A 19,216-nucleotide genomic window follows, 5' to 3' on the forward strand; every position below is an offset into this window, starting at 1 on the left:
CATGCAGCGAAGAGGGGGTTGAGGGGTTTTTTATCGGGTTTTTTAAGGAAAATTTTAAGGGGACCCGGGAGGAGGGGAGGGGGTTGTAGAGATGGACCTGGGGGAGTTCATATAGTCACTGGGCGGGATGATGGGTCGCTTGGGCGCAGCAGAGGGATCACGGAAGAAAATTGTTCTGGGGAACAACGAGGTGTCGGGAAGGGCAGTGTAATTGAAATAGTGAGTGGGAGAGGCAGATATGACGGGCGCAGGGGACCACATCATGTTCCGGGGGTGCGCATACGCTGTCTACGAGCGATTGCACACTCCGGCCCCCAATGCACGACTTGGGTCCTGGGTTGCACAGAGCCTCAGGCCCTGGGTCCGCGGCTGATGTTATGTAATGCCAGGTCAGTTGTTAACAAAGCCCCCCTCATTTGTGAACTTATTTTGGAGGAGGGTGCAGACCTGGCAGGTATTACAGAGACCTGGTTGGGCCACGAGGGCGGGGTTCCCCTAGTTGAAACGTGCCCACCAGGTTTCTGTGCATTTCACCAGCCCAGGGGAGGGGTGGGGGAGTGGCGGCGATTATTCGGGAAAGTCTTAGTCCGAGGGAGACCACTGTTCCTCAGATAGCCGGATGTGAGTCCCTCCTCGTGAAGTGGGGCCGTGGGAGGCAGATGGGTTTGCTGACTACGTACCTGGCTCCCTGTCACGTGGCGGCGACCCTGCCCGAGCTGCTCGACGTTTTGCCGGGGTGGCGGTTGATACCCCCAGATTTATTGTCATGGGGGATTTCAACCTGCCATCTGCAGGTGAGGCGTCAGAAGTGGCTCGGGAGTTCATGGCTTCCATGGCGGCCATGGACCTGACCCAGTCAGTTCAAGGCCCTACTCACACAGGGGGACACACTCTGGACTTGATTTTTGTCTCTGGTCAGTGGTTGAATGATCTTGGTAGAGGGGACTTGGACATTAAACCCTTGTCATGAACAGATCATTCTCTTCTTCGCTTGGACTTTCCTGCCGTTTCCCCCCACCGCAAGGAGACGGAACCGGTTAAATGGTTCCGTCCCAGGCGCCTGATGGATCCCGAAAGCTTCCTGACGGAGCTTGGGCCATTTCCTGAGACCTTGGCACACGACTCAACTGAAGACCTGGTGGCCGCCTGGGAGAGGGCGGCCACCGGGGCTTTGGACCGCGTCGTGCCTTTGGGGCCTCTGACCCGATGCCGACCTCAATTGGCTCCTTGGTTCTCCGAGGAGCTGAGAGAGATGAAGCGTCGGAAAAGACGCCTAAAGAGCATTTGGAGGACTAGTCAGTCCGATTCCGACCGGACACTGGTGAGGTCTTATATCAAGACCTACCTAATGGTGATAAAAGCGGCGAAATCTAACTATTTCTCCGCTCTTATCGCATCTGCAGAGAACCGCCCAGCCGCTTTGTTTAGGGTGACCCACTCCCTTCTTCAGGGGGGAGTGCGGAAGATCCCTTGCAGGGTCGAGCTGAGAATTTTGTGCAATTCCTGCATGATAAAGTCGCTCGTATTCGGGAAGGCTTGGACTCCGACTGGGTGAGTCCAGGGGAGGAGACGAGGGCAGGTCTTGAGAATATTATCTGGGAGGAGTTTGATCCTATGGCTCCCGAGGATGTGGACAGGGTTCTTGGTAGGATTAGTGCCGCCACATGTTTATTGGACCCGTGTCCCTCCTGGTTGGTACTGGCCTCCCGGGAGGTTACACGAGGCTGGCTCCAGGGGATTACAGGTGCTTCTCTGAGTGAGGGTGCCTTTCCAGCTACCTTGAAAAGAGGCGGTGGAGAGGCCCCTCCTCAAGAAGCCTTCCCTGGACCCGGCTGAATTAGCCAACTACCGTCCGGTCTCCAACCTTTGTTTTGTGGCGAAGGTTGTTGAGAGTGTGGTGGCAGGGCAACTGCCCGGGCACCTGGATGAAGCTATCTATCTGGACCCGTACCAGTCGGGCTTCAGGCAGGGGTACAGCACAGAAACGGCATTGGTTGCGTTGGTGGATGATCTCTGGAGGGCTCGGGACAGGGGCTGCTCCTCTGTCCTGGTCCTGTTAGATCTCTCAGCGGCTTTTGATACCATCGACTATGGTATCATGCTGCAGCGATTGAGGGGGTTAGGAATAGGGGGCACCGTTTTGCGGTGGTTCTCCTCCTTCCTCTCCGACCGCTCGCAGTTCGTGTTGACAGGGGGGCAGAGGTCGACTTCGAGACGCCTTGCATGGGGAGTGCCGCAGGGGTCGGTCCTCTTGCCTCTTCTGTTCAACATTTATGTGAAGCCGCTGGGTGAGATCAACCGTGGTTTTGGGGTGAGAGTCCATCTGTACGCTGATGATACTCAGTTGTACATCTCCACCCCAGACCACCCCAATGATGCCCTTGATGTGATGTCTCACTGCCTGGAGGCCGTGCGGGTCTGGATGGGGAGAAATAGGCTCAGACTCAACCCCTCCAAGACCGAGTGGCTGTGGTTTCCGGCGCCGCGATATAGTCAGCTGGTACCATCTCTGACTATTGGGGGTGAGTCTTTACCCCCCACAGAGAGGGCCCGCAATCTGGGCATCCTCCTGGACGCACGGCTGTCTTTAGAAGAACATATGACGGCCGTGGCCAGGGGGGCTTTTTATCAGGTTTGCCTGATCCGCCAGTTGCAGCCCTTTCTGGATCGTGACGCCTTGCGCACAGTCACTCACACCCTTGTCACCTCCCGAATGGACTACTGCAATGCTCTCTACATGGGGCTCCCCTTGAAAAGCACCCGGAGGCTCCAGCTGGTCTAGAATGCAGCCGTGCGGGTGGTTATGGGCGCAACTCGTTGTGCCCACGTGACACTCCTCCTGCGCAAGCTGCACTGGCTCCCAGTGGTCTTCCGGGTGCGATTCAAGGTGTTGGTTACCACCTTTAAAGCGCTCCATGGCATTGGATCTGGGTACCTTTGAGACCGTCTTCTGCCACCAGTAGCCTCCCACTGGCCAGTCCGCTCCCAGAGAGGGTCTCCTCAGGGTGCCATCGGCTAAATTATGTCGGCTGGCATAACCCAGGGGGAGGGCCTTCTCTGTGGGAACTCCCCCCAGAAATTCGCAAAATCTCTGATCTCCGTGTATTTTGCTGTGCCCTCAAAACCATGTTGTTCCGCCAAGCTGTGCTATCAATATAAAGATTTTAATTTTGTTTTAAATTGGGTTTTTAAATTCGGGGTTTTATAGATTGGGCCTACTATTTAATAATTTTAATTATTTTTAAATATTGTCTGTCTTTGTGTTTTTAATTAGGCTGTACACCGCCCTGAGTCCTTCGGGAGAAGGGCGGTATAGAAATAAAATAAAATAAAATAAAATAAATAAATAAATAAATATTTCAAGACATGGGAAAAAAATTATGATTGGTTAGAAAGGAAATATGAGTAAGGATATAGAGATAAAATAGAGAACAGATGGGAGAAAACAATTAAAAAAATAGATACCCAGATGATGCCAAGTAAAAAGAGCAAGGGGAGGGGGGGTAAAAGGGAAAAAAATGAGATATTATAAAATGTACACAAATGATGTAATAAAAATAAATAATAATTGAATAAGAAATTGAAATGAGAATTAAGAGAATTAGAAAATCGTGGCTGCTCAAATACCACTTTAGATTGAACTGAAAAGGGAAACAACAAGAGAGAGGGGAAGGAGTAGAGAGAGAGGGAGAAGAGAGGAGAGGAGAAAGAAGAAAGGGAAAAGGAGAGGAAGAAAAGGGAGGGGAAAGAGGAGTAGAAGAGAAGATTAGAAGGGTGGAAGAAGAGAGGAGTGGGGGAAGGGAAGGGGAAGTAGGAAAGAGAAGGAGAGGAAGAAAGAAGAAAGTAGGAGGAGAAAGAGGAAGGAAGAGAAGGGGAGGAAAAGAAGAAAGGTTGGAGTAAAAGTAAATGGTAAAAGAGCAGCCCCGAAAAAGTAAAAATGAAAAATGAAAGTTAAAAGGTAAGATGAATGAAAAATTATGGATAAATGACTGTACATGTAAATGTGTTTATAAGAAATAAAAATAAAAAACTTTTTTGGCAAAATTTAGACTTAAATTGAAGAAAGTAGGGAAAAGCAATAGGCCACTCAGGCTCACTGAGCTCAGGCTCAGGCTCAACCCATCCAAAACCGAGTGGCTGTGGTTTCCGACGTCCCGATATAGTCAGTTGACGCCATCGCTGACTATTGGGGCGAATCGCTGGCCCCTACGGAGAGGGCTCGCAACTTGGGTGTCCTCCTGGATTCATGGCTGTCTTTAGAAGAGCACTTGACGGCCGTGACCGGGAGGATTTTTTTATCAGGTTCGACTGATTTGCCAGTTGCGTCCCTTTCTGGATCAGGACACCCTACACACAGTCACTCATGCCCTCGCCACCTCCCGCCTGGACTATTGTAATGCTCTCTACATGGAGCTCCCCTTGAGAAGCACTCGGAGGCTCCATCTGGCGCAGAGTGCGGCCGCGCGGGTGGTTATGGGAACATGACGCTCCTGTGTGACATGTAGATGCAGTTCCATTGAGGACTACACGTTGAATGCGGTTGGTCAGCCAGTTACAAATCCATCTGGTGGTGATGCTGTCTAACCCACATTTTTCTACTTTATCTAGTAGTAGGTTATGGTCTACTTTATCAAATGCTTTACTAACGTCCAAGTAAATTATATTGACAGCATTCCTCTGGTCCACTAATTTTGTCACTTTATCGAAGAATGCAATAAGATTAGTCTGGCATGATCTGTTTTTGACAAACCCATGTTGGCTTTTGGTTATTACTTGGTTTGCTTCTAGGTGTTCGGTGATTCATTGTTTGATTATATTTTCCAGAATCTTCCCTGGTATTTATTTATTTATTTAATTTATTTATAAATATTTATATGCCGCCCTTCTCCCAAAGGACTCAGAGCGGTGAACACAAGTTAAAAAACATACAATAATAAAGGAAAATCCTAATTAAAAACCAATTAAAACAGGGACAAATAAATAATAAAACCCAAGAATCAGAATCAGCCCATTTGTTGAAACAGCCAAGTCTTTAGGCCTCGACGGAAGGAGCGGAGATCAGGGGCCGTCCAGAGCTCGGTGGGTAACTCATTCCAGAGGGCACGAGTGCCCACAGAGACACTCTAGCCCTGGACGTCACCAGCCGACATTGTCTGGTCGACGGTACCCTGAGGAGGGCAGCCCTTTGACAGTGCACAGGATGGTGAGAGGCGGGCAGGAGATGGTCCTACAAATACCCTGGACCTAAGCCATGTAGGGCTTTAAAGGTAAGTACCAGCACCTTGAAGCGGATCTGGAGGACCACTGGTAACCAGTGCAGCTCGCGTAGGAGAGGTGTTATGCGGGAGTAACAGGGAGCTCCCGTAACAACCCGCGCGGCCGCATCTGGACCAGCTGGAGCCTCCGGGTGCACCTCAAGGGCAGCCCCATGTAGAGGGAGTTGCAGTAATCCAAGCGAGAAGTAACCAGGGCATGAGTGACTGTGCGAAGGGCATTTCGGTCTAGGAAAGGGCACAACTGGCGCACCAGGACAACCTGCGCGAAAGCTCCCCTGGTCACGGCCGTCAGATGGTCTTCTAGCGACAGCCGGGAATCCAGGAGGACACCCAAGTTGCGGGCCCTTTCAACGGGAGCAAGTACCACCCCCCCCATCAAAAGTGATGGGACCTCTAGAATATGAGGTGCCGGCATCCACAGCCACTCAGTCTTGGAGGGGTTGAGTGAGCCTGTTCCTACCCATCCAGGCCCGTACCGCCTCCAGGCATCGGGACATCACGGAAAGGGCATCCCCAGGGTGGTCCAGGGTGGAGATGTATAGCTGAGTATCAACAGCATATTGATGACACCTCACCCGAAACCACGAATGATCTCACCCAGCGGCTTCATATAGATGTTAAAGAGTAGGGGGGAGAGAACCGACCCCTGAGGCACCCCACAAGTTAGGGGCCTCGGGGTGGACCTTTGCCCCCCCACCCATACAAACTGCGAGCGACCTGAGAGATAGGAGGAGAACCACTGTAAGACAGTGCCTCCTACCCACAACCCCCCGTCGCTGCAGTAAGATACCATGGTTGATAGTATCGAAAGCCACTGAGAGGTCAAGTAGGACCAGGATGGAGGAACAACCTCCATCCCCGACCCGCCAGAGATCATTCACCAGAGCGACCAATGCCGTTTCCGTGCTGTGCCCACGCTGGAACCCCAATTGGTACGGGTCTAGGAACTCCATTTCCTCCAGGAACTGTGGGAGCTGTTGTGCCACCACAGACTCAACAACCTTCGCTATAAAGCGAAGGTTGGAGACAGGCCGATAGTTATTAAGTGAGTCTGGATCCAGGGCAGGCTTCTTGAGGAGGGGTTGAACCACCGCCTCCTTAAGAGAGGCGGGGAAGACCCCCTCCCTCAAGGAAGTGTTGACAATTGCCTGGATCCAGTCCCCAGTGACCTCCCGGGCAGCTGAAACAAGCCAAGAGGGACACGGATCCAAAAAACACGTGGAGGCACCCAGTCTACCCACAATCCTGTCCACTTCATCGACGGAAACAGGGTCAAACTCAACCCAGATACTACTCCCAAGACTTACCCCAGTCTCCTGGATGGCTTCTGCCCAGTCAGAGTCCAATCCAATCTGGATCTGAGTGATTTTATCTTGCAGAAACTGTACAAAATCCTCAGCTCTGTCCTGTAAGAGGTCTTCCCTCGCTCCCTGATTAAGAAGAGAGCGGGTCACTCTAAACAGGGCCGCTGGGCGGTTTTCTGCAGATGCAATGAGAGCGGTGAAGTGATCCCACTTCTCTGCTTCCATCGCCACAAGATAAGACCTAATATGGGTTCTTAACTGTGTTCGATCAGATTCAGACCGGGAGGTCAGGCTGATAGGTCTGTAGTTTCCTGGATCTATTTTTTTTCCTTTTTTGAAGATGGGAACTACATCAGCTCTTTTCCAATCCTCTGGCAGTTCCCCTGTGCTCCAGGATCTTTGAAAGATATAGTTCAGTGGTTCTGAGATCTCGTCTGCCAGTTCCTTCAGAACCTTGGGGTGTAATCCATCCGGTCCTGGTGATTTGAACTCATCTAGGGTAGACAAGTGTTACCATTTTCTTCCCTATTTTAATTTGTATTCCTAATCTGTTTTTTGTGGTGCTGTTTTTGATAGGTTGGACTGTTTTTTTCCTTTTGTGTAAAGACAGATGCAAAAAATGAGTTAAGTAGTTTTGCTTTCTCCCTGTTGCTTGTCACCTTCTTGTCACTTTCTCCCAGCAATGGGCCAATTGTTTCCTTGACTTTTTTCTTGTTTTTAATATGTTGGAAGAAGCTTTTTTTTTGTTGTTATTTTTTACTTAAGTCGCAAGCCTTTGTTTATTGTGAGCCTTAGCTTTCTTCACTTCATCTTTACAGGCTCAGGCTATTTGCTGATATTCTGCCTTAGTTATTTGCCCCTCTTTCCACTTTTATACTTGTCCTTTTTGTCTTTCAATTTGTTAGAGAGTTCTTTATGCAGCCATGCTAGTTTCTTTTGAGATCTATTATTTTTCTTCTTCATTGGTATTGTGCTACACTGGGCTTTTCCGCTGTGCTCTTAAGACCCTGCTCTTCCGACAGGCAGGGCTAGCTTCATAACTGAGTTTTAAATTCAGAGTTCTTAAATTTTTTGGTTTTTTAGCTAATTGGCCTTAAATGTAATACTTTTAATAATTTTTAAATTTAAATTGTGATATTTGTATTGTGTTTTTACCTGGCTGTACACCACCCCGAGTCCTTCGGGAGAGGGGAGATATAGAAATAAAATTATCCTTATCCTTATCCTTTTATAATCTCACTTTTCAAAATTTCCCAAGCTTCTTGAGTTGTTTTCCCCTTGAGGATTCTCATCCATGGAATCCTTCTCAAGCTCTCTCTAAGTTTATTGAAATTAGCTCTCTTAAAGTCCAAGACTCTAGTTTGACTTTGTTCTACTACTTGTGTTTGCATAATGTTGAATTCTAATATTGTGTGATCACTTGCCGCCAAGGTTCCTGTAGCTTCAACACCTTCTATCATTTCGTCTCTGTTAGTGAGAATTAAGTCCAATATGGCTGATCCCCTTATTCCCTTCTCTACTTTTTGGGAAACAAAGTTGTCTGCTAGGTTTGTTAGGAACCTGTTGGATCTTCCACCTGGTGCAGAGTTTGTCTCCCAGTTGATGTCAAGTTAGTTAAAATCCCCCATTACTATTGTCATGTGCTTCCTACATAACTTAGTTAGCTGACTAGCAAAAAGTTCATCTACTTCTTCTGTTTGGTTGGGTGGCCTATAGTATAGACCTATGGCAATGTCATTCCCCCCCCCCTTTAACATTGACCCAAATGCATTCAAGATAATTTTCATCATTGTTGTGTTCTATTTCTGTAGAGATGTAGTTATTTCTTATATATAGTGCAACTCCACCTCCTCTTTTATTTGGTCTATTTCTTTTAAATAATTGATATCCCTCTAGCTGTATGTTCCATTTGTGGGTTTCATCCCACCAAGTTTCCGTAATGGCAACAATATCATATCTGCCCTCTTTTACTTGAATTTTTAATTCACTCTGTTTATTCCTCATACTCTGCATTGGTGTATAGACATTTGAGTCCATTTTGACTGACCCTATGTTTACTGTCTACATAATCAGTGTTGTGCCTGACTGCCCCTGCTTTCTTGCCATCTGTTTGATTAATGCACATGGTAGGGCACTTGCCATTAAATGCTTGGTTTCAAGCATTTAATGCAGGGAGACCAACCCTGGCTGCTCCTTAGAAGGTCTGGTCCTGAACATGAAACTGAAATACTTTGGCTACTTGATGAGAAGGAAGGACTCACTGGAGAAGAGCCTAATGCTGGGAAAGATTGAGGGCAAAAGAAGAACGGGACGACAGAGAATGAGGTCGCTGGATGGAGTCACTGAAGCAGTAGGCGTGAGCTTAAATGGACTCTAGAGGATGGTAGGACAGGAAAGCCTGGAGGAACGTTATCCATGGGGTCACGACGGGTCAGACATGACTTCACAAATAACAACAACTGTGGTGGCGCAGGTAGTGTGCAGTATTGCAGGCTGACCCTGCCCATTGCCTGAAGTTCGATCCTGACCAGCTCCAGGTTGACTCAGCCTTCCATCCTTCTGAGGTAGGTAAAATGAGGACCCCGATTGTTGGGGGCAAGAGGCTGACTCTGTAAACTGCTTACAGAGGGCTGTGAAGCACTGTGAAGCGGTATATAAGTCTAAGTGCTATTGTTATAATGTCATAAAGACTGAAATAAAATTTAAAATAATATTGATACAATTAAAGAAGTAGGCAGAAAGTATATATAACAAAATAAAAATGCAAGAGAGGCAAATGCTTGTCAGAAAGCTCCTTTGCTGCAAAACAAGCAGACACGATTCTAGGCTCCTTTGGAGTCGATGGAAATCATCTGAGCCAGAGCAGGTCATTTCCCCCATTTATTCTGCACTAGGAGATCCCATCTCAAGGATCCAGTTCTGGGCACCCAATTTCAAGGATTCAGGCACTGATATATGGTTGATTAAGGGATTATAAACTAAATTTTAGGAAGAAGGATTGAGAGTTGGGAACATTTAACCTTCCGAAAGGATAGCTCTCTCTCTCTCTCTCGCTGTGTGCGTGCACCTGTGCGCACAAGAGATTCTATAAATACCTAAGGAGGGGGTCACCCAGGGGGGTGGTCAAGACTGGTTCTCTCTCTCAGCCAACCTGCCTTAATTTGGATTCCTGCACTAAGCAGACGGTTGGGCTTGGGCTCCTCCATGGCCTCTTCCAAGGACCCCCTTGAGGTCTGCCTTTTAGGATGGCCTGTCTTCAGACGCGGGGACCTTTCTCCCACTTCCTGGCACTCTCTCCCAGAAGCCTGCACCGCTCTGGTGCCCTCTTACCTAGTGGGTCTGTGGGTGTGCCCTTGAAGATGATGCGGTAGGTGGTAAGGAAGACCGCTCCTTCAGCCGGAAGCAGAGGAGGCCCCCCGAGGCTGCCTCCAGAGCCTTCTTCCCTGCCGTCGGGCACCAGGTAAACGCGCAGACCACCCATCACACTCTCCTCTCCAATCAGCAGGTTCGGCTGGAGGAGCTTGGGCTGCGAGAAGCAAAGCCTGCTCACCTCTAGCCAAAAGGCCGATGAGCCTACTGGAACTAAGGCTGCTTGCCTCACTCCTGTGGGCAGCTCCTCCCCCAGATGCCCAGACTGGAGCTCTCACCTTCTGTATTGGAGGGAGCCTCTTGCTCTCTCGGTGCACGGCATCCAGGGTCTCGATGTGCATCTGGACAATGTCTGCGGATCGCAGGAGAAAAGGCAATGAGAGCCCCTCTCAGGGCCACCCCCATCCCCTCCCGACCATTCTCAGCTAAGGGTGCACCTGCCTGGAATCATGACATGTAGCCCCTTGAGGTGCTCATTGGTGACTCCGCTCTCTGTGCAGACCTTATCCACAAAGCGGTTGATGAACCGTACCACATAATTGGCCACATCGGAGCTTTCGGCATCCTCAAAGCCACTTTCGGTGTCATAGCTGTCCGCCACACTGCCAGCGATGCTGAGAAGGCAGAGAGGTCCCTGAGCATAAACACCCTCCTCTTCCTCCCCTGCCTGCGCCTCCGCCCTGCCCTCGCCCAGCTCAGCGGGATGCTACCTGCTGGTGATTAAGCTGTTGCTGACGCTCTCAGCGTCTCCCAGTCCAGCGCCCCGCAGGAGCCTGTTCTTGCTTGTGTCCAGAGGCAGCAGGAGGTAGCTCATGCGGTTGGCATAGTGAATAGCTTGGCTGAAGACGGTGCTCTCTTCCTTCTGAATGAGCTCCTGCTGCTTCTCCCGGCTCATGGTGGGCCAAAGACGGCACTGCACGGCAGCGATATCCAGAGCCGACTCCTCCTCGGCCATCTGGGAACCAGGGAAGCAGTCTAGCTGATGAGCTGTGAGGCAGCTGCCTCAAAAGCTCCTCCCTCTCTGCTCCTTCCAAGCTCAGCCCTACCTTCTCAGCACAGTCCTCCTCATTACTCTCCAGGTAGAGAGCACGGATGTGGTTCTGCACGTCACTGTAGAACATGGCTTCCCAAAACTGAAGGTTGGTCCACACCAGGTGCTCCTGCACACAGCTGTAAGCAAACTGGGTGATTCCTGGGCTGAGTTTCTGGAGGATGGCAAAAGGAAAGGAAGGAAGGAATGTCTTGAGCGGAGGATACCCGTGTCCCTTCCCTCCTTGGCCACCGCAATCCCACCAATGCCAGCCCGGCTACTTACGCGGCAAAAGGCGGTGACCAAGGGCAGAAGCGCAGCAGCGACCCCATGCTCATCCACGGCATTGCAGTCCTGTGATGAGATAAGAGCAATGCTGCGGTTCAGCCCCAAGGAAGCCAGGCGCTGGGGTGGGGAGGGGTCCCCAGACGTCTAGCCGCACCTGCAAGCAGCAGTTCATCATCCGGACAATGAAGTCAAATTGCTGGTGGTCTAGCATGGCCCTGTTCTGCTGCACGTGGAGGTTCAGCTCCTGGGTGAGGCAGTGGCGAGCGGCCCGGCTCTTCATGGCTCGGAGCACAGCCGGCAGGAGCTGCAAGGCAAACCGGGCAGCGCTCAGCAGGGGCCCCGCATCTGCCCCCCCCTCCACTCACAACCTGTCCTGCTCTGGGGAAGTCTGAGGCCAGCAGGGAAGGAGGCTCCGCTATTGGGAGGGTGGGTCTCTTTGCAGCCAATTCTCCTCCCCCATCCAAACCTGGCAAAATGTATTCTGGGGGTTCTGTTCTGCTTTACACCACAGGTCACAGGAAAGGCATCCAGCAACTGGTCTGGCTCATATTTAAAACCTCTGTTTTATAGATAATGGGCCCTTTTTAACAATTTCTACAATGGAAGTATTTAGTGCAAAATTGTCAGTGAATAAGGGTTCATGAATTGGAATAAACATGGTAACAGGTCAGCCAATGGGGACTGTTTGTTGAGCCAGACGGCTCAGAGCCTGGGCGTGGCTTAGGTTCACAGATCTATATCTATATCTATATCTCTATATCTCAAATTTATATTTTGGTATAAAATGATTTGTTGTGAATGCGACTGCTTGAGGGCTTCTGGATTGAGCTGAAAGGCGAAAGGGATGCAGTATGCTCCCTCCCACATGCTGAATGTATGTATGTATGTATGTATGTATGTATGTATGTATGTATGTATGTATTTCTTTTTAGCCAGGTTCTTCCTACGTAAACCAAGATTTTTATGCAGCCCTAGTTCAGTGAAATCACAATCCACTAGTTTCTAGCCTTTTTTTTCTGGCAGCCAGCAAACACTCAGCTGCCCATTGGGAGACTAAGATAGATCTATTTCGGACTTATAAGTCCTCATCAGTTAGCCACACCCTCATCCCATGTATCCTCCCTGTAAAGGTACAGTATTTGTTTTCTTTCCTTTTCGTAGACTTTATGTGTATTTCTCTTTAGCCAGGTTCTTCCTATGTAAACCAAGATTTTTATGCAGCCCTAGTTCAGTGAAATCACAATCACTAGTTTCTAGGCTTTTTTTTTCTTCTGCCTTTCCGCTGGCTGCCAGAAAAAAAAAAGGAATGCATATATGTCTTCTCAAGTTTTCGCAGGTGTGTGTATGTAAAAAGTTAAAATCTCGGGTATTTTCCCACGTCATTAAAAGTCTGTTAGTTGATATATATATATATATATATATATATACTCATATATATATGAGTGCTTCTGTGATTCTATTGCTTCTGTGATTATTGATTCTGTACTTCTGGATTTTGAGTTCTGGTTCTGGCTTCTGCTGTATGGTACTGTATATAAAAAAGCTTCTTATATAAGTGAATCCTGTTGAATTCTTTACTTGTATGCTGATTGGATTGCTGCAAACTCTAACAGGTTATGGGCCCAGAGCACACCAGACACAATAAGACTGAACTGTAATCAAGCTGAGAGACTGCCTGTGTTAAAAAAGTAAAAGGAACAAGGCAGAGAAGGCTTGCAGGATGGCTGTTGATTTCCAGGAGAGCTCTCTGCCTCAATTGGGACAGAAGAATTATATCATTTGGGCTTCAAAATTGCTTCCTGAAGGGTAAGGAGCTCTGGGATATTGTTGTTAATCCACCCTAGGCACCATTAGCAGCTTCAGATCAAAGGCAGCATGATAAGGCACTGGACTATATCATCTTAGAAGATGAACAATTCTTGAATGTAGTTGATTTAAAGACTGCAAAGGAGACCACAGAAATACATACAAAGACCACAGAGCCCAGCAAAGATTTTCTACAAAGAAAGACTGCTTGCAAGGAAGAAAAACAGATGGACAAGCTGCTGTTGCAAAAGTTAGCTATTGAAATAGCAGAGACAAATGGTTAATTGACAGTGGGGTTAGTCAAACAATTATTAATAATTCAAAATTGTTTTACAGAATGGATCCAGCTGGAGGTGATGCAGTAGCCTTAGCAAATGGCCAGAAAGCTAAATCACTGAAAAAGGCAGTGTGCTGATTCCATGTCTGCAAGAAAAGTTTAGTAACATATTATGTGTGCCACAGGTTGTAAAAGAGTCACAATTGCCTACCCCTGTACTAGGGTGAAGCCATGTTGACTGCTAATTATTTAATCAATAGGCTGTGGAGTTCCTCTATTAATAATACTCCATATGCAGTGCTATATGAGAGAAAGCCATCTCTGGCACATTTAAGAGTTTTTGGAAACAATGCATGGGTGCATATTCCAAAGGCAATCAGGAGAAAAGGTCAACCGAAGGCTAGGAAGCTTAGGTTTACAGGCTCTGAGCCTGGCTCAAAGAGCTATCGCTTTAGCGATGGGAGCAAAAGAAGACATTTCCAGGTCTGCTAGCTTTGCAGAGCAAAATTGGAACAGAATTGATGCAAATGTTTGGAATGACCCACTTAGTGCCAGTGACCCACTTAGTGCCAGTAACTCACTTAGTGTTGGTGTCAGCGTTCAGGGAGGAGAAACAGAAAAAGAACAAGAAAAGGAGCCAAGAGAAGATGATGATTCAGATATGAAGCAAGAGAGGGTTGAAACACAAGAGCAGTCAATGCCACACAGGTTAGAGTGATGGAATAAGAGGATTCCACCTGACAGGTATTCTGCTGGTGAGGTTAAGCTCTGTAATATGAGGTATGAGCCAAGAAACTATCAGGAAATATTGGCATTACTCAAAATTGAACAAGTAAAATGGAAAAAAGCCATGGACAAAGAAATGAAATCCATGGGTGAATGTAAAGTGTTCACATCTATGACTTTGCCACAAGGTTGCAAAACCGTAGGATGTAAATGGGTGTACAAAAAGAAAGTACTGCCCAACAATGAGGTACAATATAAAGCAAGGTTAGTGGCACAAGGTTTTTCACAAAGGAAAAATGTGCACTATGATGAGGTATTCGTGTCAACTGTAAAGAGCGAAAGCGGAAGGTTGGCACTAGCGTTGGCAGTGGCATGTGGACATAAAATTTGGCATTTTGATATAACCACAGCATTCTTCAATGCAGAATTAGAGGAAGAAATTTACATGGTTCAAGCACCAGGATATGAAAGTAAAAAGCCTAACATAAGACCTCCCCTTCCAACTCTGTTATTCTATTCTATTCTATACTGTATATAATTTTTTTTTGAAAAAAGTTTTATTTTAGATTAAAAATAAAATAAAAAAAAACAAAAAAAACCCACAACAATAACATAAAAATGTCATCCTTACAAACGATCATAGACAGCATCTCAATCGGTTAAAATCATTTCGTGCTTACAATTCTCCAAATCTCCTCATATAACAATTATTCTTTACTTAAACTAAAAATACATATTTAAACATTTACATTTATATACTGTATATAAATTGAGCAAGGCCATTTATGGGCTGAAGCAGTCAGCCAGGAATGGGAATATCTGTTTAGATACTACACTGAAGGGTCTTGGGTTCAAGAGTTGCAAGGCTGATGGTTGCATATATACTGGAAAGTTACAAAGTGGGGATTGTCTGTTAGCATTTGTGGATGGTCTTTGTTTCATTGCAAAGGATTTGTCACAGGTAAAAGAATTTGCTAATCAATTAGAGAAAAAAATTTGAATCAAAAGATTTGGGAGAAATAAAAACTATCTCAGTGTAGAGATACAAAAAACTGAGAAAGGTGGTTATGTTTTCAGTCAAAGAAGGAAAACTGAACAGCTGTTGAAGAGATATGACATGAAGGATTGTAATTCTGCTTCAACACCTATGAGCACAGATTTTCACAACAATTTGGGGGAGGAAAAAAGTGAAGCCTGTGATCAAGAGATTTATTAGTCTGCAGTACAGAGCTTGTTGTATCTGTCACAGTAGTCCAGACCAGACATAGCTTGTGCAATAAGCATCTTAAGTCGCTACTGCACCAACGCAATTGCATTGGATCGGTATAAAAAGGATTCTCAGGTATTTGAAGGGAACTGGGAACTTGGATCTTCAAATACAGGTCTCTGAAGAATCAAAATTAAAATGTTGTGTTGACAGTGATTATGCCAATGATGTAAAAACCAGAAAGTCTAATTCTGGGATTATGGTATTGTTTGAAGGGACTTTAATTGGTTGGAAGTCCAGAAAACAAACAACTGTAGCCATTTCTACGGCACAGGCAGAATTTATTGCTCTGTCTGAGCTTTGCTGAGAGGTAATTTGGTACGTACAGCTGTTAACGGATTTAAACGTAAAAGTAACTGAAGCTGTAACGGTGTTTGAGGATAATGCTGCTTGCATTAAAGTGGCTACAGGTGACAGAGTAAAGAATAGAAGCAAGCATGTGGATATTAAATACTGTAATGTAAAAGAAACCATCAAATGTAAATTAATTAGCTTGCTTCACTGTTCTTCAGAGGACAATCTGGCAGATATAATGACCAAGCCATTGGGTGGACTGCACCATGGGAAGAATATTATTTGGTTTTATGTCTATTTCAGTCATGAAAGGAGGTGTGTCAGTGTATGAGGGTTCATGAATTGGAATAGACATGGTAACAGGTCAGCAATGGGGACTGTTTGGTGACCCAGACAGCTCGGAGCCTGAGTGTGGCTTAAGTTCACTGATATATCTATATCTATGTCTATATCTATATCATCTATATCTATATCTATATCTATATCTATATCTATATCTATATCTATATCTATATCTATACCTATATCTATACCTATATCTATCTATCTATCTATCTATCTATCTATCTATCTATCTATCTATCTATCTATCTATGAGTGCTTCTGTGATTCTATTGCTTCTATGACTATTGATTCTGTACTTCTGGATTTTGAGTTCTGGTTCTGGCTTCCGCTGTATGGTATTGTATATAAAGAAGTTTCTTATATAAATGAATCCTGATTAATTCTTTACTTGTGTGCTGGTTGGATTGCTGCAAACTCTAACAAAAATGCACTCTAACATTATACGCTTCTGTTGGAAAATCTCAACCTCGGCATAGGCCCCACCCTTGTGAAGGGAAGGAGGGTGCTTATCCCAGGGAGCCCCCCCCCACACACACACACAGGTTCTCACTTTTTTGGCTTCTAGCATCTTGCTCTCAAAGACAAAGGAGATGCAATTCCTGACCACCTCCAGTCGACGGGCACTGTTGGTCAGCAGCATCCCGTTCCGCTCCATGAGGGTCCCTGGAAGGGAGAAAAGCCAGCCTCTGTTTGGAGGTCCCGGGAAAGCACCCCTTCTGCCTGACTCCAGGGCACCACCTGGGCCAAAATTGGGCATGAGAACAGCCAGCAGCATCTTCGCCTCACCCAGGCCAGCAGGGGCATTCAAGAGCCTCCTTGCTTTGCAATTTCTCTTTGAGCTGCTCTTTCCTGCAACTTTTCAAAGCTCTACCACCTCCTTTTTCTGAAGCTCAAAAAGGAGACTGTGGAGCTGGCAAAGATGCAGACAGAGGCAACAGTCAGGAGAGGAGAGCAGCTCCTTCGATAGGAACGGCTGGGGAATACGGAGGTTTCAGAGTTCAGAATGAAGGCAGGGAAGGTGAAACCAGGTCATTACAAAGCTGGCAGTGAGAGTGGAATAAAAGGCCATCCAAAGAATTTGCTGTCACCAGTTCTAGACCAGCAAGAAGTGACGCTAATCCAGATGGTAGCACTGCATCTCCTGAGACGGGGGCATCTGCCGAGGAGCTGCAGTGGCGCTGGGCAATTCCTCTCCTGGCCACTGGGGACTTTTTGATGACCACGGTATAACCCAGAAGGCGAGAAGGTCCTTACTGGATCCTGCCTCGGGGCTCCTATCTTATTAAACCCAGCAGAAGTTGTCTAAAGGGAATATTGGGGCCTCTGAAACCCACCCTGCATGCAGAAGGTAAGGCCAACCATCTCTTTAAGAACTTGGCACCCTCTGACTCAAGCTGATCCTTTTAGTTATCAATTCATGCTTTAGATTTATATCCTACTTTTCTCCATTGCCCCAGAGAGTTAGGCTGGGTTGAGATCTCCTCAGGGCCTCTCCCATCATTAGTCATTTTTCTAAAGGCCTTCCAGCTGCCCATAGACTCGGCCTGGAGACATGCTCCAACGAGGGAGCCTCTGAATTCACCAAGGGACCACGCTACCCCAGGGCTCTAACCGTCTCGGCACCAGCGGCTGGCACCCACGTACCCAGGGGTGGCCCAGATGGCACCATGGCTTTCTTCTCCGCCTTCACCAAAGGAGGTGCCGTCTGCTGTTTGGCCGTGGCCTGATCAACAATCCACTGGATGGTCCCTTCGTCCAAATGCGGGAACGGCCTCTGGTGCAGACGCAGGTGGCAGCCCTCCGTGGGCTTCTGTACCTTATGCATCGTCACTGCTGGGTAAGGGTTCTCCTGGACAACAGAGGCAGCAGCAGAGGTCAAGGACAGCAGCTGCCTGTGCTAGGACCAAAGCTCATTCCACCCAAGCAAGTTGAGCCCTCAAGAAGTTTCTCCAAATGTCCAGCCAAGATCAGCATCTCCTGCCCCCGACAGAATCAGGCAGACTGATTTGTCATTACGGGACAATCTGCTTGACAAGACTTGCCTTAGCAAGAACAGGGATGTATGGCTGGATGCCAAAAAGCAATCCACTCATTCGGAGTCTGTGAGTGCGTGTGTGAGACACCGGGGGGAGGGGGGATCCCAGCCAAGCACTTATGCAGTGCAGGGCCTGCATCCCCTGCCCAATCCTTAAAGCAGGAACAAAACAGGAGATGCTGGTGCTCTCCGGGGAGGAGGAGGGGTGCAAAGATGCCATGGAGGGCATCTGACTGCAGGGCTAGCACACTTCCTTACACCCAGGGCTATGTCGGCATACATTTTTGTAGAGCTGCTCTGCCAGTTCCTTGACGTGGCGTAGAACCTTTGCCTTCTTTCCTTCATCGGCCTGCATCCGTTTGGCTTCACTGGCCACAAGCTAAGAAACAGGAAAGAAAGGAAGGTTTTCTTTAAGCACTCTTAATGTGCACGCACGCACACACTCACCAATCAGCTGGAGCATGGAGGGGGGGCTCAGAGTCCTTCCCCACAAGCCTCTCACCTCATCGAACAAGTCCGTCTCCCTGTAGGGGGGCCCCCTCTCGGTCACAAAGCCTGCAAAGGCCATGCCCTCCAGCACCTTGGGGAGGAACTCGTCTTCCACCAGCCCCCTCTGCCCGAGGAAGGCGACCTGCAGCAAGGGAGAGAGAAGTCTGGGAAGAGGGCCTGTACTGAGGGAGAAGGCCAGAGGCCCACAGGACAGCCCTCTCCTGAGACTGCGGAATCCATCACCCTGACTGAGAAATGGACCCATCCCAGCTCTGGACGAGGGAACTTCCATTCCTGATGAAAGAACACCCCCCCCCACCTTCCACCCTGTCGGCATAAAATCCTGGAACCTTAACTCCATCACCCACTCATAAGTGTTGGACACCTGGGACATGTCACTAAAGGCCCCCCTGAGCAAGCTTTCTACGCTGGGTGGGCCAGAGAGAATTTGCCCCCATGACTGCTCTCTCTGACCACTCTCCTCTGCAGCCTACCTTGTGGAAGCGAATGACCGGCTCCGGGTGAATACGGATGATATGCAGGCACCAGCGGTAGCCCTGCAGCAACTGGGCAAACAGGCGGAGGAAGACTGCCCGGATCTCCTTATCCTGCAGCCAGACAGGCAAGGGAGAAGGTCAGAGGTGAAAAGGGAGAATCGGCCGTGGTCCTGAAAGACCCCTGCATCCCGCATCCCCTTTGCAGCGCTGTGC

General features: G+C 47.8%; 1 protein-coding gene across 5 annotated transcripts in view; it reads right to left on the reverse strand.

Annotated features, from left to right (window-relative positions):
- Positions 1-19,216, reverse strand: part of SBF1 (SET binding factor 1) — a 75,376-nt gene that overhangs the window by 21,168 nt on the left and 34,992 nt on the right. For all 5 annotated transcript variants that reach the window (XM_070947716.1, XM_070947719.1, XM_070947718.1 and 2 more), the window contains exons 11-22: positions 19,001-19,114; positions 18,520-18,648; positions 18,298-18,396; positions 17,627-17,831; positions 16,533-16,645; positions 11,422-11,571; positions 11,265-11,333; positions 10,996-11,154; positions 10,660-10,904; positions 10,391-10,563; positions 10,228-10,301; positions 9,911-10,106 (exon numbers count right to left, since the gene is read on the reverse strand). In XM_070947716.1, the coding sequence (XP_070803817.1) occupies positions 9,911-10,106; positions 10,228-10,301; positions 10,391-10,563; positions 10,660-10,904; positions 10,996-11,154; positions 11,265-11,333; positions 11,422-11,571; positions 16,533-16,645; positions 17,627-17,831; positions 18,298-18,396; positions 18,520-18,648; positions 19,001-19,114 (1,726 nt within the window). The remainder of the gene's footprint in view (positions 1-9,910; positions 10,107-10,227; positions 10,302-10,390; positions 10,564-10,659; positions 10,905-10,995; positions 11,155-11,264; positions 11,334-11,421; positions 11,572-16,532; positions 16,646-17,626; positions 17,832-18,297; positions 18,397-18,519; positions 18,649-19,000; positions 19,115-19,216) is intronic.

This window comes from Pituophis catenifer, unplaced genomic scaffold, assembly GCF_029215685.1.
Source record: "Pituophis catenifer annectens isolate HBS135680 unplaced genomic scaffold, rPitCat1.0.hap2 SCAF_7, whole genome shotgun sequence".
NCBI classification, from domain to species: Eukaryota; Metazoa; Chordata; class Lepidosauria; order Squamata; family Colubridae; genus Pituophis; species Pituophis catenifer.